The sequence below is a fragment of the Myxine glutinosa genome, chromosome 4 (assembly GCF_964187855.1).
Source record: "Myxine glutinosa chromosome 4, kmMyxGlut1.1, whole genome shotgun sequence".
NCBI classification, from domain to species: domain Eukaryota; kingdom Metazoa; phylum Chordata; class Myxini; order Myxiniformes; family Myxinidae; genus Myxine; species Myxine glutinosa.
The window spans coordinates 80581857-80606223 of record NC_136264.1 but is presented as its reverse complement, the minus strand read 5'-3'; the positions used below and the strand labels follow the sequence as shown (position 1 = coordinate 80606223).

The 24367-nt window shown below is 41.6% G+C and overlaps 1 protein-coding gene across 1 annotated transcript in view; it reads left to right on the top strand.

Moving 5' to 3' along the window:
* The window catches only part of PRKAA2 (protein kinase AMP-activated catalytic subunit alpha 2), a 41187-nt gene continuing 16820 nt past the window's right edge, over positions 1–24367 (top strand). The window contains exons 1-9 of the mRNA XM_068112803.2: positions 1–1340; positions 5962–6103; positions 6752–6845; positions 7360–7504; positions 9974–10061; positions 12163–12387; positions 17026–17095; positions 17241–17333; positions 20377–20568. Of these exons, the coding sequence (XP_067968904.1) occupies positions 1238–1340; positions 5962–6103; positions 6752–6845; positions 7360–7504; positions 9974–10061; positions 12163–12387; positions 17026–17095; positions 17241–17333; positions 20377–20568 (1152 nt within the window). The 5' untranslated portion in view covers positions 1–1237. The remainder of the gene's footprint in view (positions 1341–5961; positions 6104–6751; positions 6846–7359; positions 7505–9973; positions 10062–12162; positions 12388–17025; positions 17096–17240; positions 17334–20376; positions 20569–24367) is intronic.

Below are 24367 nucleotides of genomic sequence, written 5' to 3'. Positions count from 1 at the left end.
GCAACGCACCCCGAGTATCGCAACGTCACTCCATTTAACTTTATTAAAATGACGATAAAGACGTTTCCTTATATATCCTAATTTAAAATGTTCAAGGGAATAAAAAGACCATTTGGTTCACACCACCCATGATCACCCCACTCGACTGTCCAATCAGCGGACGGCTCGCTTCGCCTTCACCCAGCAGACGCCAATACGATGGCGTCGTAAGATGGCGTCGTATCGGCAGTTAATCGGATGCTTTTGGGTCCCAACGTCGGCGAATTCAGATTTTTCGAGTATGTTGTGTGTATGTAATAAACAAAGAGCGCGGTTCGTAGATCGTAAATCCATTAGTGCCGTGGGCATCGGGTCACTGGGTGCGGCGTAAAAGGGATAACAAAGTCGAGTCCTTACGGTATTATTATATAGATATTATATAGATATGCATTATTTCATTGCTTTTGGTATTTAAATGTGATTAGAAGGCCATGCAGTGGAAGGACCTATTAAGCTGATTAATACACCTTAACATGGCGCGCGTTTGAAACATGGGAATCCTGCTGAATTATTTGTAGTTAATAAGCGTAATCAACTCAGAAGATGATGTCGATCATTTTGATGTGTCACACTCCACATCAGAAAATACTAGAATAACTCCACAAAAAAACATCGCACATACACGCACGCACATTGGCACACACCTAGTTCGTTTATAGTCGAAGTATTAAGCCGATGTTTATTAGGTTGTAATTAGTAAACATTGCTTAAATGGTAGATTTCAAGGTAGAACAAGGTCCTCCATTGAATAAAAATTTTTTTTTTTTTTCGTGCTGAGTGAAAAGCCTTTGATTAGATTTCTTTTACATTAAAAAAAAATCATCCTTTCAGAAGCGGACCTCATCCTGGTGCACGTATGACGTCACTTCCTGTCGACGGCACGACACGAGCATACGTTGGTGACTTAATGAGAGGAAAAACAAATAACATACGGAACCAGCACTTTTCACGCAGCTACATTATATATACAAAATAACTGATGCATTTATCAAAGACAGGGTCAATCGTCCAACTGGATTTTAATTTTTAAAAAACAAACAAAAAAAAATAATACAATGCTATACTTGTATAATGTATATAGATCTTAGTAGATCTGCCTTTAGTAAGAATCTATAAGGTATTGTAATCCGTGGGTTTTCATTTCATCACACAAGTGTTACGGAACTTGGCGGTATTTTTCTTTTTCATCACGCCGGCCATGGCCGAGCGACAGAAGCAGTCTCCTCAGGAGGGGAAAATCAAGATCGGACACTACGTTTTGGGAGACACTCTTGGAGTTGGAACCTTCGGAAAAGTGAAAGGTGAGTTGCCATTTGCGGTTTTGCATGTTTATGCGTGTGTTCCGCACGGAAGTTCGGCCTGTCGTCCGCTGTTTTAATGGAAAGCCTTTGGCGTTGCTTGAATGTATGCAGAGGTATCGATTCTCACGTTGTCCAAGGCAAGATGTTGGTGTCGAGGACACTGGTGTCCTCATCATGACATGTCGGCCTTGCTGACAACATTGCTGATTAGGTTTAAATAATGACGCTTTATTGATTTGTTTCTGCAGATGTAACATAGGTGAGGCAACGGGGGTGGGGGGGGGGGGGGGGGGGGGAGAGAGGGAAGGAGAGAGAGAGAGAGGGAAGGAGAGAGAGAGAGAGGGAAGGAGAAAGAAGGAAGGAGAGAGAGGGTAAGAGAGGGCGAGAGAGGGCGGTTTGACCTGCAATAAATACGAAAATGAAAAATCTAAATTGAGCGATCCTGTGGACCATCAAGTACAACAACTTGATCGGGTTTCAGAGCAATATCAGTTGGTAAATATGAGACGGGTAGGGATCTAGGTTTCAGGGGGTAACCCCCATGCGACCCCCCCATGATCCGAAATCAGGTAATTTAAGCCTGAGCGAATGTGCGGCCATCGAGTAGAAGGGCTGTTTCGGGTTCAAAGTTGGTAAATAACAGACAAGCATGGATCCAAAGTTTGGGGGTTAACCTCCCACCCTTTCCCCATCCCCTCCCCACCCCCCCCCCCCCCCTTGGGAGCCCCCATTATCCAAAATCAAAGCTGGAGCGATTGTGTGAGATACTGTCTTATATGCATGTGTCAAGTTTCAGAATAATCAGCCAGGTAATAATGGAGGAGTAGCAAAAATAGCAAAAAAGTTAATGGACAGACAGACAAACAGACGACTGGACGGACTGACATACTCACATCACGACCCATTTTATAAGTTTACTCTATTCAATAATCGATATGGACATCACGACCCATTTTATAAGTTTACTCTATTCAATAATCGATATGGACATCACGACGCATTTTATAAGTTTACTCTATTCAATAATCGATATGGACATCACGACCCATTTTATAAGTTTACTCTATTCAATAATCGATATGGACATCACGACCCATTTTATAAGTTTACTCTATTCAATAATCGATATGGACATCACAACGCATTTTATAAGTTTACTCTATTCAATAATCGATATGGACATCACGACCCATTTTATAAGTTTACTCTATTCAATAATCGATATGGACATCACGACGCATTTTATAAGTTTACTCTATTCAATAATCGATATGGACATTACGACGCATTTTATAAGTTTACTCTATTCAATAATCGATATGGACATCACGACGCATTTTATAAGTTTACTCTATTCAATAATCGATATGGACATCACGACCCATTTTATAAGTTTACTCTATTCAATAATCGATACGGACATCACGACCCATTTTATAAGTTTACTCTATTCAATAATCGTTGTGGACATCACGACCCATTTTATAAGTTTACTCTATTCAATAATCGATATGGACATCACGACCCATTTTATAAGTTTACTCTATTCAATAATCGATATGGACATCACGACGCATTTTATAAGTTTACTCTATTCAATAATCGATATGGACATCACGACGCATTTTATAAGTTTACTCTATTCAATAATCGATATGGACATCACGACGCATTTTATAAGTTTACTCTATTCAATAATCGATATGGACATCACGACGCATTTTATAAGTTTACTCTATTCAATAATCGATGTGGACATCACGACCCATTTTATAAGTTTACTCTATTCAATAATCGATATGGACATCACGACGCATTTTATAAGTTTACTCTATTCAATAATCGATATGGACATCACGACCCATTTTATAAGTTTACTCTATTCAATAATCGATATGGACATCACGACGCATTTTATAAGTTTACTCTATTCAATAATCGATATGGACATCACGACCCATTTTATAAGTTTACTCTATTCAATAATCGATATGGACATCACGACGCATTTTATAAGTTTACTCTATTCAATAATCGATATGGACATCACGACCCATTTTATAAGTTTACTCTATTCAATAATCGATATGGACATCACGACCCATTTTATAAGTTTACTCTATTCAATAATCGATATGGACATCACGACGCATTTTGTAAGTTTACTCTATTCAATAATCGATATGGACATCACGACCCATTTTATAAGACCCATGTCGATGAAACTTAACCACAACCTTCATCGCCCGTGATGGATTAAAGTTTGTTCGTGGCATCTAAAACAAATCACGGGTTTGCCCCCAAAAATAGGTATTTACTTTCTTCTCCATTACATATTTTGTGGGTCATCCTCGCCTACCAGTGGTTTCCTGGTTCTCCCAGATGAGCCCAGGGGCATTGCCCCTATTATCTGTGTACATAGTGGAAGCTTGTGGAAGAGCTAGTACGAGTACACTGAATGGATCAGGACGCAACAGGACAAAAGGAACAGCAGAGAGTGTTTTTTGTGAAGAGTAGCCGAGGTATCACCGGCACCCTGGCCAAATTGCAGATTACTGCCAAAATCACCTTCAGTTGGTCTGTCCTCCCAATTCGTGAAAGATTTGGGCCAAAAGCTTACCCTGGCTGACCCCATAAGGAGGTGCGAGTAATGAGTGGCCCTTAAAAAGAAGAAAAGGTAGTGGTAGTAGTAGTAGTATTTCTAGTAGTAGTATTTACTCAAACCGAATTGATTTTTTTCTTAAATCTGTCGTATCAGATGCTCATTTAAAGCAAGTTGTTTGTTTCATGAAATTGCACAAAGCCACCTTGTAATGTTTACACATAAATAAAAGTTATCTGCTTGGAATTATTGACATAGTTTGTCTTGATCTGCGATGAATTTAAGCCCCATGTACTATTTGTTTCATATTTTGTTAAATGAGGAGTTCCCTTGGAATAGGGATAGTTTGGAGGCAGTAGAGCGGGTGCAGGGTCCACCACCTGAGATAAAGAACGAATGGGAGTTTTTGTTGTTGTTGTTGTTTTTTTGTATACAAGATGGAGGCTCGTGTAAGAGCTAACATTAATCACAAAAAAAAAAAACTGACACATACAACATATGATAAAGGGAGCGGGAGACGAGATGGGGAGAGAGAGGGAAGCACACAAGTACACAAGTACACAGTAGAGAACAGGGACGTCAGGAGATCTGTGGAAAGGAGAGGGCTTTGGTGAAGGAAGCTATCGACACAATGAAGAATGGTAAAGCGGCGGGCCTCCCTGGTAGTGTTGCAGAGATGCCGGAGGCATCTGGCGATATTCGAGTAAATTTAATCACAAAATTGCTTTACAAAATTGCATATAAATTGCGATTTAATATATGGGGGACGTCTGTCCCAGATGACTGGTTGAAGAGTGTAATCGTGAATACTTATTAAGGGAGGGGTGATGTCTTAGTCAGGGGTAATTATAGGGGTTTGAAGCTGCTGGACCTGAAAGTGTTTTTTATATATATATATATATATACATGGCATAAAACACGAACACTACTCGGAATTTCAGGAGCAAAGTCATGGATAAATTGATGATTGAGAGTCATGGATAAATTGATTGAGAGTCATGGATAAATTGATAAGATTGAGTGGTAATAATTTACTTTATATTTGTGGATTTTTTTTTTTTTTTTTTTTTTTTTTTGGTATACAACATCGAGGCTCGTGAAAGAGCTAACATTAATCACACAAAAAGTCAAACCGACACACAAAACACAAAAAACAAGGGGAGCGGCAGACAAGATGGGGAGAGAGGGGGAAGGACACAAACACAACATTTGAGAGCAGGGACTTCGGGAGGACTTGGGGGGGAGGTGGGAGAGGTATAAAACATATGAACACTGCAAGGACTCTGGGGTGAATTAGCGGGGGTAGAAAAGATCAAAGTTTTGGATGGGGGAAGATGAGAGATGGTGAAGATAAGAGATTTGGAGAAGGCGTTCGACACGGTGCCTCAGGAAGTGGTGCAATGGTCAATGAGAAAGTTACGTGTAGAGGATTGGTTAGTCAGGGTAGTCATGGCGATGTAGGCGATGTAGTCATGTCCTGGCGATGATCAAAAACTTCTGTGAGGGTAAATGAAGTGCAGAGTGAGGACTTTGTAGTGAAAGTGGGTGTTCACCAGGGGGTCAGTCTTGGGCCCAATCGTGTTCATCACGGTTTCTTAAGCCATATCACAGGAACTTAGAGTATACTTACCTTGGGAGCTCCTGGATGCTGATGACCTGGTGCTGATAGCTGACAGTGTGGAAGAGATAATGGGTAAGTATACAGTATGGAGGCCAGAGGATTGGAAGTGAATACAACAAAAACAAAAGCGCTGATTAGTAGGGTGAGAGAAGGAACTGTGCAAAAAAATGGGGGGGGGGGGGGTTGATTAATCTACACCAGAGGCCTGTAAAGCCTTGACAACTGACACAGAGCGAACAAAATGGCGGCAATTTAATATTGAAGCCCTGTCCAGACGGACAGAGACATCAGAACAGAGGGGCCGACTGGTGGAGAATATGTATGTGATACACGCAAGCATTCACTTCCATAAGGCTTGAAAGATGCTGGAATTCAATTATTGCTCGTTGTTTTGGCAGTGGGACAGCACATATTAACAGGACATCAGGTGGCCGTAAAGATCTTGAATCGTCAGCGGTTACGCAATCTGGCTGTTGTTGAGAAGGTTCGTCGGGAGATCTGCAACCTCAAGCTCTTCCGACATCCACATGTCATCAAGCTGTAAGTCATTACTCTTTGCTCCGCTCCCGTGCCTCCCTTATCTGCTTGCTTTCCAGTTTACTCTGTCATTTTCCCAGCACTATGTTGTTGAACACTTCTCATTTCTGTCTCATTATCCCCAAACTTTTTTTAAAATTGGGGGATGTTGTAATGGCTGTCGGTCTGTGTCTGTTGGTCACGCTATCTCCGTCTAAACGGTTGTGCAGAAATTCACCGAACTTGGTCGTTATAATTACCACATGGCAAGAAGGTGTGAGAGCAGAATAAAATTTGGCCCCACCCCCTGGGCAGGGTCAAAAGGTCAATTACCACCAAAAATGCAATTATGGGCATATTTTCAAACTTTTTAAAAATTAAACTTTGTATATATATACAATCAGCATTGGGGAGGCATGAAATATGTAACAATTCTTTGTATTTGACCCCTGGCTCATGCCCCAGGGGTGGGGACCTGCGGGCAAGATCAATAATTCAGATAATTTTTTAAAACTCAATTTGATATTAGGTCATTTCTCATGGAACGTTTTGCCATCTTTCAACTTTGCTTTCAGTGGGAAGCGTGGGGATTTGCAATGGCGTGCCATCAACTTCACTCAAGGTCCATTTGCTTTTGTCTTTGATACCATGTCCTTTACCTGTACTCGTCAGATACCAGGTGATTTCCACCCCAACAGACATTTTCATGGTCATGGAGTATGTTGCAGGAGGCGAGCTGTTTGACTACATTTGTAAGCATGGCAAGGTACATCCCATTTTTCCCTTATGCCGGTTCTGGATGTTTGCTTTGGGTTGTGCTTTTCCCTGCTGGTGTCCAATGGGCAATTACTGAGTTTTTTTGCAGCGATTCCTGTTGTGGTTTTTAACATGGAGGTAGTTTCAGATGTCAGGAGTTCATAAGTAATCTTGCATGCCTTTACAACTGCATCTGTTTGTTGTGTTAAGACCCTAGATCCAATGGCTTTGCTACTGCTGCAGAAGAGTCCCTTCTTATTTTGGATGTTTGTATTTCATTTATTGAACGAACCATCAATGAATAATTTTTGAAAAGAAAAGTTTCTATTTTATTCATTGGGCTAATCCTTATACAGTACTTTTATATATAGCAATATTTTTAACTGGAGATTTATCTGGAGTTTTTTAAATGCAGTTTTATCTGGAATTTTTATTTTATTTCATGTTTCGACTCCAAAATATGCTGCTTTGAAATTTTAAATCGATCATCAACAAGTGCCATTTATTCCATTTCCCATTGAAAGTTGGTTGAAGCGGAAGCACGGAGGTTGTTCCAGCAAATAATCTCTGGCGTGGACTACTGTCACCGGCACATGGTTGTACACCGAGACCTCAAACCAGAGAATGTACTTCTGGACAGCGACATGAATGCAAAGATTGCAGATTTTGGTATGTTGACTTTTACGGTCGTTTTTAAAATTATTATTTTGGTTGTTGATACATCACTGGCCGTGAATATTGAATGCCTTCTGATGATGAGAACATTCACTATATAAATAGAAGGATGGTGTCTGTCGCCATTTCCTATCTGCCCTTTCAGTGCTTCATGTATCGCCATCACATTTCGTCGGCATAATTGATAAGCTTGCTGCTCTGCTCACGGCAGCTAAATTTACCTCCAACACTTCCTTTTTGTTCCATTCAGCCCAGTCTTAATTGTACTTTTCTCAAAGCACTGTATGATACCAAAGATCATCCTTTCAGCTATTAATGTACAGTATTATAACACGAGATCCTTTACAAGGAACGTTGACGCAGGAGACCATTCATCCCATCAAAGCCTGTGCTAAAGTGTGCTATTATTACCGTCTAATGGTTGTTTGTCCATGCCCTATCCACTTAAATGCTGAGCATCGAGCAAGGAAGCAGTACGTACCATATAAAAACATAGGGGCAATACTATTGGGCGTTCACCTGGTCGAATATAGCAGTATACTACACTGACTAAAGCTAATTTAAACCATAATCATGGCTTTTTTAAACTAATTTCAATGTTTGCTAGAAGACAGGGCAGCATGTACAATCATACTAACGTAATCGTAAGACTTAAACAAACAAAAAACTATTTTGGAGGGGCAACCCCTTTCCCCCTGCCCTCACATAGACTACCTCAGACCCCAATAATTTTTTTATTTTTTTTAAATGCTGTGAACAAAATTTGTTACATCATGGGTGGTGAAGGTTGTCAAGTTTCATAGTAATTGTGTGTAGTGTCTGAGAAAAAACTAATACCTATTTTGGGGGGCAACCCCTCACCCCCATTAAAGACCGCCTTAGACCGACCCCGACTTTTCAAATGCCGGGAACAAACGTTGGTACATCATGGGTGATGGACTGAATGTTGTGGTCAAGGTTCATTGGAATTGTATGTGTAGTTTCTGAGAAGAAAGCAAATACCTATTTTGGGGGGCAACCCCCATCCCCCAGAACACCCCGAAAGGGACAGATTTTTTAAATGCCGTGAACAAACTTTCGTACAGCATGGGTGGTGAAGTTTGTGGTGATGTTTCATTGAAATTGTGTGTGTGTGTGTAGTTTCAGAGAAGAAAGCAAATACATATTTGGGGGGGGGGGGGGGGGGTCAAACCTGGACCCACTTTGACCCCGATGTTTTTAATGCCGTGAACAAACTTTAGTCACAACATAACAAATGTCATTTGTGCCAAGGTGGTCACAATCCCATCAGCGGTTTGGGAGAAGAAGTTGCAAGTGTTTACGGACTGACTGACTGACTGACTGACGGACGGATGACGCGCCATCGCATAAGCTCCCCGGAACTTCGTTCCAGGTGAGCTAATAAATCTTTGGGATGACTCGGCTAGGGTTTGAACCACTGACCTCACACATTCAGAGCGGACTCTCTCACCATTACGCCACCGGGTATGTAGTCCATTTGTAGACTGTTTGTCACAGATTGGAAAATTAAATTTGTTTACAATCGGTGATTTTCTGGCAGGGAACTTTAATGTGACTTGCAATCTTGTGCATGCATGCAAAGGTGATATAATTCAGACTATATGCAGTACATACACATTATGCAATAAAGGCAGAATTTTTCACATTCTCTCTTTTAACTTCTCATGTCAAATCAATTCCTCTTGTTGTGTGGCTGTTCTACATTTAGTGAATTTCAGTGGATGGCCCAATAAAAATGCACTATTTTCCGTTTTATCGGCAGTGCATTATTAGTCGTAGTTGCTTATTCAATTCTGGTCGTTGGCCTTGCCCATTCTCGGAGGGTCGAGGGTATTATAATTGGTCTGCGTCTCCATTTCTGTGCAAGGGCATGAGCTGGTTGGTCAGCGTAATGTTCAAGTTTTAGTTTTTCACTGACATATTTGAGTGTTTATTACCTCCACCACCAAAGGTGGATGGAGGTTATGTTTTCAGTCCTGTCTGTCTGTTTGTCTGTTTGTTTGTGAACAAAATATCTCAGAAAGTTGTGAACGGATTCAGACGAAATTTGGCAGAGATGTAGTGCATGTGACAAGGACGAAATGATTAGATTTTGGTGAAGATTCGGATTCGGATCCGGCTACTAGAATTTTTTTCAGTGATTCTTCACCATTGGGAGATAGGGCCAAAAACGATACATAGCAGGATATCTCAAAAAGTTATGGATGGATTTGGACGAAACCTGTTGGACAGGTTGTGTGTGTGACAAGGAAGAATCAATTCAAACTTGGTGAAGATCAGGATCCAGCAAGTAGAATTTTTAAGTGATTCTTTACTATTGAGTGATATAGCCAACCAGGTGGAGGTATGCTCTCGACTGAGTGCCGTTCTAGTATTGAAATGCTTTTTATCCCTGTTGACTTTTTCTTTTTCTTTTTTTTAATCCGTAACTTCTTTTCCAAGGTCTCTCTAACATGATGAGTGATGGAGAATTCTTGCGAACAAGCTGTGGATCCCCAAACTACGCTGCCCCTGAGGTGATCTCAGGAAGGTACATGAGAAATTGGCATAAAATAATAGCTTTGTTTTTGGAAAGAAATTACCGTTTCGTCAAGTACAAGTATAAATTGTAGTTGCAACTTGTGTGCTTGTAAAGTGATTTGATTGATAAATGTTTTTTTTTTGCATTTTTTTTTGTCCCTTTTGGTTGGTCATTTATGAGTCTGCAGTGTGAAAATCTCCCTGGGTTGATGATTCATTTTGGGTGAAGTTTTTCTCACTTGAATGTATTATTGAGTTCATGGGAGGGTTTGGGGAGTCGGTCATTTGTTTTAAATGTCTGCAGACACAGAAAATGATGCTTGGTTTAATGAATTGATATGGCTTCACTTAACACTTAATCGTTGTTCTTTTCTTGAATAAATATCTTGGAAGGAAGATTTTAATGTTTTTTTTGGTGTCCTTTTACGCTCGATTGGCCCTGCCCCCCAAAAAACGGCGATTTCATTATGTCATGTAATCACTTAAGCCGCCACATCATCTTGAGGATACTTTTACTTTATATTTTTCAGCAGGACTTAATACATTTTGTTTTTGTTTCCCTATTTCATGGTAATCTTTTCGGGTTATTTTCAAGCATGTGTTTTTTTTCCCTCCCACTGTTTAGTTTATCATATTTGAAAAAAAACCATTTGTTATCATTTCTATTTTGAGTTTGTTTTCAGCACCCATCATCTCTAGGTCTTTGTCTTCGATTTTTTAAATTTGTTTTTGATTTTTAGAATTCTCTTCCTTAGCTTTGGGCTTCAGTTTCCTTGTGAATTGTTGTATTTGTCGCATTCCTTTTCGTTTCTCTGTTGGTTTCTCTCTGTTTCCATGGTGGTGTTTGGTTTCTGTTAATGGGGCCTGGGCTATTCTTCTTGCATCATTGCATTGTTTTCCTGTTGCTTTTTCTTGAAGGAGTAATGCCTCTGTGAAGTACACAGTATTGCTTTTTCAATCAATTTGGATGAAACTTGGTGGGCAGGTTGGGTGTATGATGAGGACAAATCAATAAAATTTTGGTGAAGATCCAAATTTGAATACGAGAATTTTTAACAAGTGATTCTTCACCATTGAGTAATAAGGACAAAAACGATATACACTACTCACAATAAGTTAGGGATATTGGCAGGTTCTTCGGTGTGGTTGATTTTGTGTATTTCTAACCCTAACAACCCTCATACAATGCTGCCTATCCCAAAAATCAGTGAAGTGAAACATACACCCCTATACAAAAATAAACTCACTCCCACAATATCCTTAACTTATTGTGAGTGCCTGGTGTTGGGTGTTAGGCCTGGTGCCTGGTGTTGGTGTTAAGCCTGGTGTTAAGCCTGGTGTTGAGCCTGGTGTTGAGCCTGGTGTTGAGCCTTGTGTTGAGCCTGGTGTTAAGTCCCTGGTGTTAAGTCCCTGGTGTTAAGTCCCTGGTGTTAAGTCCCTGGTGTTAAGTCCCTGGTGTTAAGTCCCTGGTGTTAAGTCCCTGGTGTTAAGCCTGGTGTTGGGCTAGCGGCTAGGGTGCCAGCTTAGGATCCTAGGATCCTGGGTTCGAATCCCGGTCGATCGCTGAATTAACACCAGGGGGGTTGACTCAGCCTGTCATCCTTCCGAGGTCGGCAAATTGAGTACCAGTTCACTGGTAATTCCCTGTTTGTCGTAAAAAGGCGACAAAAAGGGTTGGCGGCAGGAAGGGCATACGGCCGTAAAACATTGCTTCAAAAAAGGGGACCAAAAAACAACAACAACCACGGTCCCCGAAAAAGGCCAACCCCCGCTTGCGGGGAAAAATGGCCTCTAAAGGTGGTTTTATTGTGAGTAGTGTATAGCATGCTATCTCAAAACTAGGTAGATGAGTTGGTTAGATGACAAGAACAAGCCAATTAGATTTTATTTCAGGTCCAGATCCAGATCCGGCTCATCATTGGGATACAAAGCGTCAACTGTTCAGCCTGGTGGAGATATGTGCTCTGTCGATTGCCATTGTAGTTCTTGTACGAAGAACATTCAATTTAATTTCCATCACAAAATGATTTAATTTGAGAAAACAAAACATTTTGATCACTCAAAGATTAGGCACTATCACTAATCCCAAAATGATGCATTTTGTCACTGAGGTTGTATGCAGGACCAGAGGTGGACCTGTGGAGCTGTGGGGTGATTCTGTATGCACTTCTCTGTGGTTCTCTACCTTTTGATGACGAACATGTTCCCAGCCTTTTCCGCAAGATTCGTGAAGGAGTTTTTTTCTTGCCGCAATACCTGCCCCGGTCAGCCGCCTCACTATTACTTCATCTCCTTCAGGTGGACCCTTTAAAAAGAGCCACAACCAACGACATAAGGTGAGCTGCCAACAGCATCCAGAAATGATCGGTGTCATGTTCTTCGAGCAAACACATGAGTAAGAGGTTCAGGGTGGCTAGCGAGTGTACAAATCACAATTCTTGATCATATATTGACATCTTCTATCTCATGCCTTTTCAAACAATATGAATAAAAGGACCGTGGTAAGGTTGGATGGACAGAGATGAGGGTAGTAAGGACATGAAGGTGGTTGAGATTGTCAAGGATGGTGGCGGGAGGCTGGTGACAGAGGGGGGCAGTATTTAAGGTATGGGAAATGTATTTAAAGGAGCTGTTCAACCAGGAAGGAAGCAACGGCGAGCTGGAGCTTCTGTTTTATTTTGAGGGAAAGTGGAATTGATGGAGATTAGAGGAGGAGGTGCAGACAGCATTAAAGAGGACGATGAAAGGAAGAGCACCAGGCATTAATGAGGCCCGTACAGAGATCCTAATTGCAGTGGGAGAAGTCGGAGTCAGCTGGACGATGAGGCTGTGGAATGTATGTATGAGAGAGGGTTCTATGCCGGAGGATTGGAGGAAAGGTCTAATTGTGCTGATATGGAAGAAAGAAGGGCGATGTTCAACATCAGGAGAAGTACAGGGGCATTACGCTCCAAAGTCGTGTCATGAATGTACTGAAGAGTATTCTGGATGGGAGGATAAGGAAGAGTTTGAACCTGGAGAAGGCCTATGGCAACGTCCTGAGATAGATGGGAATGGCAACACTGAGATGGGTGGGAGTGGCGGAAGCAGTAGGTTTGTTGAAAGGATGTACAAGGGAATGAAGGGAAGAGTTTTGGTGGTACCTAGGATGTCTGGGGAGTTCGGTGAGAACATCAGTTTGAGACAGGGAAGCTCTCAGCTGACTTGTGTTTATCATGGTGATGGAGCTAGTATGCAGGAGGGTAAACATGAAGGATATGCAGAGGATCTGGCTGTTGTGGTGGAAAGAAGGCAGGAGATGCAGGAATTACTGTGGGAGTGAAAGGAGGCATTGGGGAAACATGGACTGAAGATGGGCATGGAGAAGTTTCAGGTGACGTGGGTCAGGCAGCAGAGAATATAAATGAATATCAGCTTAGAGGGAAAGGAGATCGGACAGGAAAATAGGATCGAGTCTCTTGGGAGAACTGTGATTGCAGATGCCAGGTCAGAGGCAGAGATGGAAAGGTGTATTCAGGGGGGGTGCAGATGCAGGGATTGATGGCAGACAGAAACGTATCAAGGAAATTGAAAATGAAGGTTCTGATATCGTGTGTAATGTCGGCCTACCTTTATGGTCTGGTAACGGTGGCACTGACAGAGACAACAGGGGTTGGACGTCTATGAGAACAGGGAAGTCTGCTTTGTACATCTGGTTCTCACATAAATGTAACTGACACAAGCTTTGTGGATTTTCACTTCGTGAAGATGTCCTTTGTCGAAGAGTTGGTCACCATTACTTTATTGGTAATGACGCACAGCATCGTCTTTCCAATTCCAGACTTCCATTAAATAAGTCAATGCCTTACATGTTCACAGGACGTGCTCCTGCAAGGTCAAAGTCCACCCACTGACAGACGATTTGGGGAGGTCGGGTAGAATGCACCGAAGAGTTGGTCCTAACCTAACCACAGGCCTTGTACAGGCCCACATCGTGGGGAACTTTTGCTCCTCATCAATTTGGAGTTGCTCCTCATCCTTGGTAAGGAGCCGGTTGTAACTTTTCATGAGGGCCACACCTCGTTCAGCATGGTCATTTACGACCTTCAACTCCCTGATCTGTTCCACAGCAGATTTGTAGCCTTCATGGTCACCCCATGTGCTTGGATCCACAGTTAATAAGTCTGACGAGATTTTCAACTTTTCGAAGAATGTTTTTGTGTGTGGTGACACAAATTCTTCAATTCCCTTCTCGCTGAAGGCTTTCATGTCAGGCCGTGGCATCTTTGATGGTTCTTCATCTAATGGACGCTCGCCTTTCAGTGCTTCCACCATCAGTTGTTTAGTAGCGATAGGCACTTGTTTGTCGAAGAAGGCCAACCCCACCAGCTCTTCTGACAAGTACCACAGATGGTTCCTCAACTTCTCACTGGTGGCTGTTGACATTGCACGACTTGCAGTCTTGTAAGAGATCAAGGTCTTCATCAGCAGCAGATCATTCATTGGAGCTTCAGCTGCACTTGGAGCTTTCATCCAGGCTTGCAAATACACTTCAGAAACAGACAAATTTATCGAAGGCCATTCCTCTCTCGTGCCGTCAGCTTGAACTGTTGGTGGAAAAGCCAGATTTTGAGACTGTAGATGGCCTTCGACATCCATCTTGCATGGTGAATCGCACCAGGAGCACGGAAATGAATGCCACGAGCAGGAGCTCCTCAAAGAAACAAAATGGTCAGTTCCAGAAGTTCTTTATAATCATCCCCTGGCTGATTGAGGTCAAGCTGCTTCTTTGCAAAATCGATAATTTTATCAGTCACAGGGATTATCTGTGACATGTGTTTTAAGTGTTCCGTGACCTCAATCGCATGGCCTGGAGGGGGAAATGTTCAAGGGTGCTGGACTACCTCTAAATATTTATGGATTTAGCTGACATTTGGCGTGGTTTGTTGTTAGGGCAAATGGACCAGTTGTAGAGGGTGAGAGCTTAACATGTCAAACTTTCAAAAATAAGGGCCACCCTAGTACACAGACAGGATAAACAAGATGGACCCTACAGGGTTTCTTCAGGAAATAAAACAGGGAATTTGAAGGAGGTGTGTTTGGGGTGGATTAATAGGGTCAGTGGATGGGGGAAGATAAAAGATGGTGGTGAACAGCTGCTTTGAAGACCTGGAGGGAGGAGTGGGATTGAAGAGAGTGAGGGAGTTTGTTGCAGAGGTGGGAGAAAAGAGGAATGACAGAGTGAAGGTGAGCAGAGAGTCTTGATTTTGGCAGTTTAACCATAAGAGGGTTGCTGGCAGATCTTGTGCATCCTGCAGGAATACTTGGGGTATATAGCACAGACAGCTAGGGCAGGGGGTGCAAGGCCGGAGAGGTCGGTAGAATATAGAAAGACCGCCAACCTGCCTGTGGTGAGCGAGTGAAAGGCCCTCAGAACCAGCTTCATCGTGGGAGATGCCAATGATTCTAAAAGCCTTGGTTTCTACAGCGTGAAGCTGAGCTAGATGTGAGGCAGGAGCACCAGCCCAGAGGGAAGAGCAGTAAGTACTCCATCAAGCTGCAGACTAAAGCTTTGAAAGTAGTGAGGAGCTCAGTTGTGCCAAGGAAGGTCTTCACACTACGGAGGATGCCAAGTCGGCGACTGGCTTTGGAGGCCAGCTTGGAAATATGGCTTTCCCAGGAAAGATCATGGCAGATAGTGAGACCCAAAAGCTTGAGTGACGGAACTTCTTTGAGAGGATTGTTGAGAAAGCAGAAGGGAGGGTTTTCCAGACGGTCTTTTCGGAGAGACATCGTGAGAGTGTGAGATTTGTCAGGATTTAAAGACATGTTCCACATGTTTGACCAGTTTGTGATTTTTATCCAGGTCTGTAGAGAGTGAAGAGTCTGCAGACTGCTGATCTAAGGGATGAGACATGGAGCGGCAGAGGGTGGAGTAATCAGCAAAACGATATAGAGTATTTTCCAGAGACTCGGAGAGATCATTGATGAAGATTAGAAAAAGCACAGGGTCTAGAACACTGCCTTGAGTAACGCCAGCCTGGACAGGAAGAGGAGATGATGTTCACATCTTGCTTGATCCCATTTATATCCCATTTAGAGCCACACGCTGATTTATGAAAGGAGAGGAAGTCCGCGAGCCATGCGTGGAGATTTCCTTGGATACCATAAGAGGAGAGTTTGGTGAGCAGGGCGGGGTGCCAGACTGTATCGAAGGCATATGATATATGTCAAGGGAGTCTGCTCTGATTTCCTGTCTGGCATTGCAGACCTCCATCCATTTTTGAGACAGCAGAAACAGCATATATCCAGAATAGAGTGGCCTGGTCTGAAAGCAAATTGATGATCTGAGATCAAGCCATTGGAGAAGAGGAAATATTTAATGTCAGAAACGATGATGGATTCCATGACCTTGCTGATGATTTGATATATTGTTATACTCTGTGTATTGCATTGCCTGCTGTACGCCAGTTTTGCCAGAAAATCTATTTTTAAAATCTAGTTCTCGCTCCAGCCCTAATTATTTGTAGTGGGTTGGCATGTTATTGTCAGGGACTTTGGTCTCCTCTTAACCCTTTGAGTACGGATGACGTCCAGTGCCGCAACCCGCGAAAAAGGTTTGTGTATGGATGACGTTACTACACGTCATCGACTATATCTATAAATAGATCGTCAGTACGTGGTTGCATTCCCGTACCAAAATGCCAAATTAATCCCATACCAGGGGTATTTTTATAAATAAAAAATCCCGTACTCAAAGGGTTAAACTTCAATAATTGGGGAGGATACTCTGTCACAACTGCAATGTGGCAAACCCAGGACCTTGAGCCACTGACCTTTTCTCTCTTTTATTTGCAGAAAAATATCATTAAACTTGTTAATCTGGATCAACACATGTGCTATAAAATGCTAACATCCCATGACAATCTTGTAAATCGTGGACAATCAAGCCTGATTTCTCTCCCCCTCCATCCTCCACCACCCTCCTATCTCAGAGAGCATGAATGGTTCAAGCAAGATTTACCTCTACATCTTTTTCCCGAGGGATCTGAGTATGATTCTAAGGCATGTGACACTGCTTTTACTCATTATGTTCCATGCCTATTTCTCCATCTAACGGTTGGGTCAGTTATTCTGCCTTTCACTTTATCAGTTGTACAACTGCAATCTTGGTCATTTTTCTTTTTCTTGCATCTTCTTTGTTTTGCAGGTTGTGGATGATCAAGTTGTGAATGAAGTGTGTGGGAGAATCGAGTGCAGCCCTGAAGATGTGTTGGCCAGTCTGTATGGCGGAGACCCACATGTAACTGCATTCTCCTCTCTATCTACCCTGAGTTATTTATCTGCAATTTAAGATATATGGATTATCCTGATAGCTGGATTACCTGGGATTCTGGTTCACTTATGCTTTGTATAGACTACTAGGCAGTTTGTGTTGGTTCATACAGGTTACGGTTATGGTGCCTCCCATGGAGAAGAGTCAGAATAAGCTTTGCATCTCAACTTGCAATCCCTGATCCTTGAGGCTGACAGTATCTTTGAATGGATGGTATATAGATTAATAATACATATTTTTCAATATACATTACATTTTCAATTAGTATAACAATACATTTTCTTTGCTGCTTACATATTTACTCGATTGTTTGTACCTCAGAATTTCAGAATGGTATCTGGGCATTCCTATGCAGCATCATTGCCGAAAGGTTGCATAGCCTCATTCCCAGCATTATTGCTGTGAGCGAGGCTGTGCCGCTAATGCATTGCCTTCTACTGGTTAGGGCAGGAATTTGAAAAAACATTTGGCCATGGTGCCGGCGAATACTCGCCTACTCTTCGTGAAGGACTCCATGGGGTCTTTAACGTTCACCAACTAATATCGGCGGACGTGATGCCCGTTTAACGTCCATCTGAGGGACGACGTGCACATTGATGAATCACTCTGCCTGTGAAACACCAGGATGGCAGTTTATAGCTGGGTCGGGATTCAAATCCAGGCTGGACAGCTTGTAGAATCCTTCTCTAATGTTTGTAGAGATCAAAAAATAATTTGATAACTTTTGGGTTTTTCTTTTGTCGGCTTTTTCTTAATCTCATGCGTATGTCACCAGCCAATGGGTTGGATCTAAAATGGTGGCTTTTATTCTGATCAACTGAACTCTCCTGATTGTTGGATTTTATTTGATGTTACAATTTCTGGGCTAACTGACCTTTGCTACCTTCTAGTTCAAACAGCTTAACTGATTTTGTGCTGTCATAGAAAACATGTGTGGTTCATGGCTGTCATGATATTGTAAATAACACTCCCAATCATGCATTCTTTTAAATACCAACTATTAGGTTACATGAGAGAAATCAAACTCAAGTTCTAGGTCATTCATTGCACGAGGCCTGGATGATGGTGATTACAAAGAGACTTTTTTATGACAACAAAATACATTCTATGTACTCAGACAGAAATAATAGATTGTTTTCCTGTTATACTAGGAAATGAAAAAGTATGTTGTATCAACTTGGGTAAGATATGTATGTTTGTGATTTCAATATATTTACTTAGAAGACTCTAAAAGACATGGCTGAGGCATATATTTATATATATATATTGGTGATTGCTGAGTTCAGGTGTACCGACGATGCCTCAATACTATATTTGGTTAGCGAGTAAATGAGGAAATATTGTTTGGTCATTATGGACAACAATAATTACAAACTAGCAGGTTAGTGATGGCCATGGTCGAAGCAGAGGTAGAGCAAAGATGAGATGGGGTGATGAAATTCAAATACCGTACTTACTCGAGTACAATAGCCTCAAATTACATTGCATTGAATATAATAGAATGGATTGTGTTGAGAAGGCCTTAATCATGCTGTGAAGTAAATAGGCTGGTGAAGTCATGGTCATTGCTGCATTTGTTGAAAACAACACCATGGCCTACAAGAACGGTATTGATAGAATAACAAGCATTTGCAAGAGAGCTGGATGGGTTCAAGCTTATTATTGTCATGATTTGAATGGCATTGTAAACAAACGGAACAAATGTCCATCTCATACTGTCTCCAATTACAAAGTTATGCGATTTATGTGAACACGGAAGAGCCGACAAGGCTGCAGCCAAGTTTGTGGGAAGCTGCCGCTTATTTTGGGCTTACCACTTTGGCATATGGAATACAGGATCTCACTAGCATGTAGCAGTCATGAGTCTTGACTCTATCTTAATTCCCTGTCACTTATCACTTATCACACTACCAACATGGCTATTATAACCACCTTTAGAGGCCATTTTTCCCTGCAAAGCGGGGGTTGGCCTTTTTCGGGAACCGTGGTTGTTGTTGTTTTTTGGTCCCCTTTTTGAAGCAATGTTTTACGGCCAGATGCCCTTCCTGACGCCAACCCTTTTTGCCGCCTTTAACGACAAACAGGGAATTACCAGTGAACTGGTACTCAATTTGCCAACCTCGGAAGGATGACAGGCTGAGTCAACCCCCCTGGCGTTAATTCAGCGATCGACCGGGATTCGAACCCAGGATCCTAGGATCCTAAGCCGGCACCCTAGCCGCTAGCCCAACACCAGGGCTATTATCCTACTATATTAAATATGACAATTCTCTGTGTGGCTGTGTATATATCTGAAAATCGTGGAAAAAAAAAAAACATGGCTCGCCAGATCTCCACCAGATTTTTCATACTTGTTGGTAGTACCCAGGGTCAGGACATGGCCATAAAAAACAACCTGCCTGTCCCTGTGAGGGAGGGGGCACAACTTATGAGTTTTGCCTGTACATGTGCCACAGTGCATGTGGCTTACTGACCCCTGTTGCAGACAGGGAGAATTTTTAGCCATGTCACAGCATATATTTGCCCCACTATCCCTGCCTCTCTCCAGGCTGCTGCCAGAGGCGTTTCAAGTGACTCAAAGGCTTTGCCGCTTTAAATATTTTGCCATTGAAATCCTCAAAAAAGTCATCCAGAACACAAAGCCGAATGTTTGGCTCTTATAGGCATGCCGAGCTGACCTTTTTGAAACCCAAATGAGTTTGTGCAAGAATTTTGGTGAAGTTGCATGTTAAAGGAACCTGCCTTTAGACACAAAGCATAACAGGCAAAGCATAACAAAATAGATTTTTGTATGTGTTGATTAAAATTTCCTTTTAAATCAAAATTATGAATGCCTTGTTAATCAATTCTGTGAATATTTGCTTTTATTGTTGATCATTATGTTTAATAAATTATCATTATATCATTGCCGTCACCTTACACTTGCAATTATCTGGTCTCACCATCATTCTCTTCCCAAATTTCAATTTCTTATTTGTGCTCACCATGTTTGTTGCTTCTTCCTCTCAAGGATCATCTTTCTGTGGCGTACCACCTCATCCTGGACAATCACCGCATCCTGGACCACGCAAAGGATTTCTACATTGCTTCCCCAGCCACGCCCTCAGGCAAGAAGCCAGAGTCGGGGTCAACTAGTGGTGCAGGAAATTTGGCGGGGGTGCGACCTCACCCAGAGAGGATTCTTGCGAGAGATTCTCCAGGGGTACATATTGCTTGATTAAAGCTAAAACCTATGACACTCACTTTACGACCTCTCATCTTAAATTGACCCTCTTTGCCATCCCCATTACTTTGATGTTTTGATTCACTGATTTTGGTTCGTTTTACTGATCCATGTTCAACTTCCCATCCACATGCTCCAGGCATAGTTTATCACTTGGCAATTTATTTTTTTTGACGAGTATGTTGATCACTCCGTTTTGTGTGTTTGTCTGTCCGCTCACTTCACCAAATGGTAGAGTTGATGGTCCGACAGAATCCTCAATCCTATTTATTTTTGAGGTCAAAAGGCCAATGTAGGCCAAAGGTCAACCACTTTTCCCAAATTTTTAAATTCCTCAATTTTCATCCGATTGACTTGAAATCTGAATAAAATTTGCATATCAGCTGACTGAGTTCAACCAAAAACTATTTTTGAGATCAACATAGGCCAAAAGGTCAACATGGGCCAAAGGTCAACAACATTTTCAAATTTCTAAAATCCTCAATTTTCATCTGATTGACTTGAAATTTGTATCGGATTTTCATATCAGCTTACTGAATTCAACCACCAATTGTATTTGAGGTCAACATAGGCCAAAAGGTAAACATAGACTACATTTCTAAAATTGTGAATTTTCATCCGTTTCACTTAAAATTTGAAGACGATTTGCATATCAGGTCACTGAATTCAACCACAAATTATTTTTGAGGTCAAAAGGATGCTCTACTGAGTGCCATTCTACTTTGTTCTCTTTTGCCAAGTGTCGCTGTTTTTTTTTTTTTTTTTTTTTTTTTTTCCCATTCATATGCTGTTTTTTGGGGGTTTTTTAAACCGATGTACATCCAGAATGCTGGAATTGCAATTTTGTTCATGCTTGTTCACTTCCTCTGAACGAACTTGCATAATGTATGAATTATAACTGTTTTATAGTGGTTGATTAAGCCTCATGGTGGAGTTTTGCTATAAATCACTTGCAATCTAATAACATTGGGAGATGTTGCTGTACGTCTATGCAGGTTGAAAGGAACTTCGGAAATAATGGACAAATTAACAGAGGATGTGGGATTTGACCCTGAGATCACAGCTTTGTGAGCCATGGGTTGTTCATTTGGAAACACTAAGCTGGATGTCCCTCTGTTGAAAGAAGGTTTTCAATAGTATTGTGAGAGCTTTCTTTTAACAAGAGTTACTTGCAAGCTCTAGCTGGCTCCGGTAGAAAGTTTCACAAGTGTTCTTTTTTTTCACAAGGAATTGGAGAGGCAGAGAAAGGCGGTTCTTCCCATGCCGCCAGCCAGTGCCTTGTCAGCACCCCAGCACTACAAAAAATTCACAACTACGCTGACAGATAAGCACCCAAGGACACACTTAGCAGCCTTGAAAGCAGTCGATTTTTTTTTGGGGGGGGGGAAGGGTGGAGGGAGGGATGTTGTGGTGGTGTTTTTTATGGAAAAAGGGGAGCGGAGGAAAATTGGGAGAAGCACTCATGAGAATAAAAAGGATAGGGCGCACATGGGGGAGATGCTGCACGTGTAGCCCAGCATGCACGCGCACGAGGACACCTGGTTATTATCTTTGACTCCGAGCCTGCCTTTATGTATATAACACTGCAATACCCATTCCACACCATGTTTCACTGGGGTTACTTGATGCTTATAAATATGTCGTATTTGCACATGAAACACCCATTTTCAACTGATTAAGGCATGAAGGAGCCAAAGAGAAAATCTCTTGTAATCTGAGAAATGCAATTAAATATATTACCCCCTTATAATAATAGTTCCACCACTCGCGTTTGAGGCCCAATAATCCATTTCCACCATACATTTGAGATGCATTTTTTATGCCAAAATCGCCGGAGGCATTATGTTTTCAGGCTGTCCGTCCATCCGTCCGTCCGTGATGGGTTTTTGTTACCGCGATAACTTGAGAACGGCTAACGGGATCTTCATCAAACTAGGCACAGGTATGTATGATGAGGTGAACATGAACTGATTAGATTTTGGGGGCACGAGGTCAAAGGTTAGAGGTCATGTTAGGTAAAAATACTGTTACCGCAATAACTTGTGAACCAGTGATGGGATTCTGACCAAATTTGGTACTCTTATGTAGAATGATATAAAGATGAACTGATTAGATTTTGGGGTCGAGGTGTCAAAGTCTGTAATAGGTCTATAACTTGAGAACTGCTGAAGTGATCTAATTCAAACTTGGTACAGGTATGTATAATATAAAGATTAAGTGATTAGACTTTGGGTTCAAGAGGTAAAAGGTTAAAGGTCAAAGTCTGTAATAGGTCTATAACTTGAGAATGGCTAATGGGATCTAATTCAAACTTGGTACAGATATGTATAATGATGTAAAGATTAACTGAATATATTTTGGGGGGTCAAAGGTCAGAGGTCATGTCAGGTAAAAATGGGAGAACTTGTGAACAGCTGAAGGGATTTAAATTTTAAACTTGGTACAGGTATGCATAATGATGTAAAGTGAACTGATTACATTTTGGTGTCAATAGGTCAAAGGTCAGAGGTCATGTCAGGTAAAAAATGTGCTAACTTGGGCACAGCTGAATGGATTTAAATCAAACTTTATACAAGTATTATAATGATGTAATAATGTGGGTGGAGGCGTATCGGTCGACATCGTGACGTCGAAGAGTGCTGTTCTAGTTAATTAAAAAAAAAAAAAAAAAAAATTGTAATATCAAATTGACAAACTCCATTTACCAAATGAATGGGAACGGGTATTGTAATCATTCTGTGTGTCAGTGAGTGTGTGAGTTTGTACGCATGTCAGCTTTATCATATCAGTTCATTCTCCGATGGATTGTAATATGTATACTCATTAGTTGAAATCTTTCTATTTTCTTCCCCCAATAATTAAATTGGAATAAAATTGTCTCAAAACACAAGTGAAGAATGCATACATTCGGTACAGTATCTGTGGCTACAGCAAATTGTTTCAAGATAGCATATGCAGTATTTCTCTTGGGCCTTGCAGAGAACCTCAGACCATGGGCGTGATTAGAGCCCTAGTCGGTGAACATAGTCACATTTTGAGCTGTCTGATGTGTGCTGCAAGATTTGCTGGCTTGACTACCACACTTGCATGGCCTTGGGCACAATTTCACAAAATTGCCTTATTTAACGTTAATTTCCTCAAGCCTACAGCACATAAAAATAATGGAAGCATTCAAACATTTGTTGTATAATCTTGTGTAATTCTCGGTGCCACTTTTGCCCTGATACGTGAATACATGACATTTGTGTTTGTGAACAGGAATTTGTAAGCTGTCATATATGATCAAATGTGTTCATATTCTGGTTGAATGGAACCAGCACGTCGATCTGTACACTCCATAAATAAAATTGGTGTCAGTGGAAGCGAAAGTTAAGTTAGTCTGAAAACAAATGGCTGTCAGAAACGAGTTTGCAAATTGGCAACGACGCCAATTTACAATTGATTACAGACATATTCGCATTGGCATAAACAGCTTTAAAAATGTCTGACCATTATTTACCCCAATACCAGGTTGTAAATATATTATCGAGCAAATCAGTCGATCCAGCTCTCGCTGTGGAATAATGCTTCACTCCAAGCTATTCTGAAATCTCTGACACACCTTCAACAACTCTCCCTACCACTTCCTCCTCTTCCACATCTTACCCTACCCCTCCCCCCCCCTCCCCCCCTGTTCTGTATCTGATGCTCCCCCTTCCTCTTCATTAACGGTATGGACCTCAAACATCTAGCGCCTTCACTCAAACTTGACTGATCTCTCCATACAGGTTGCTTCTGA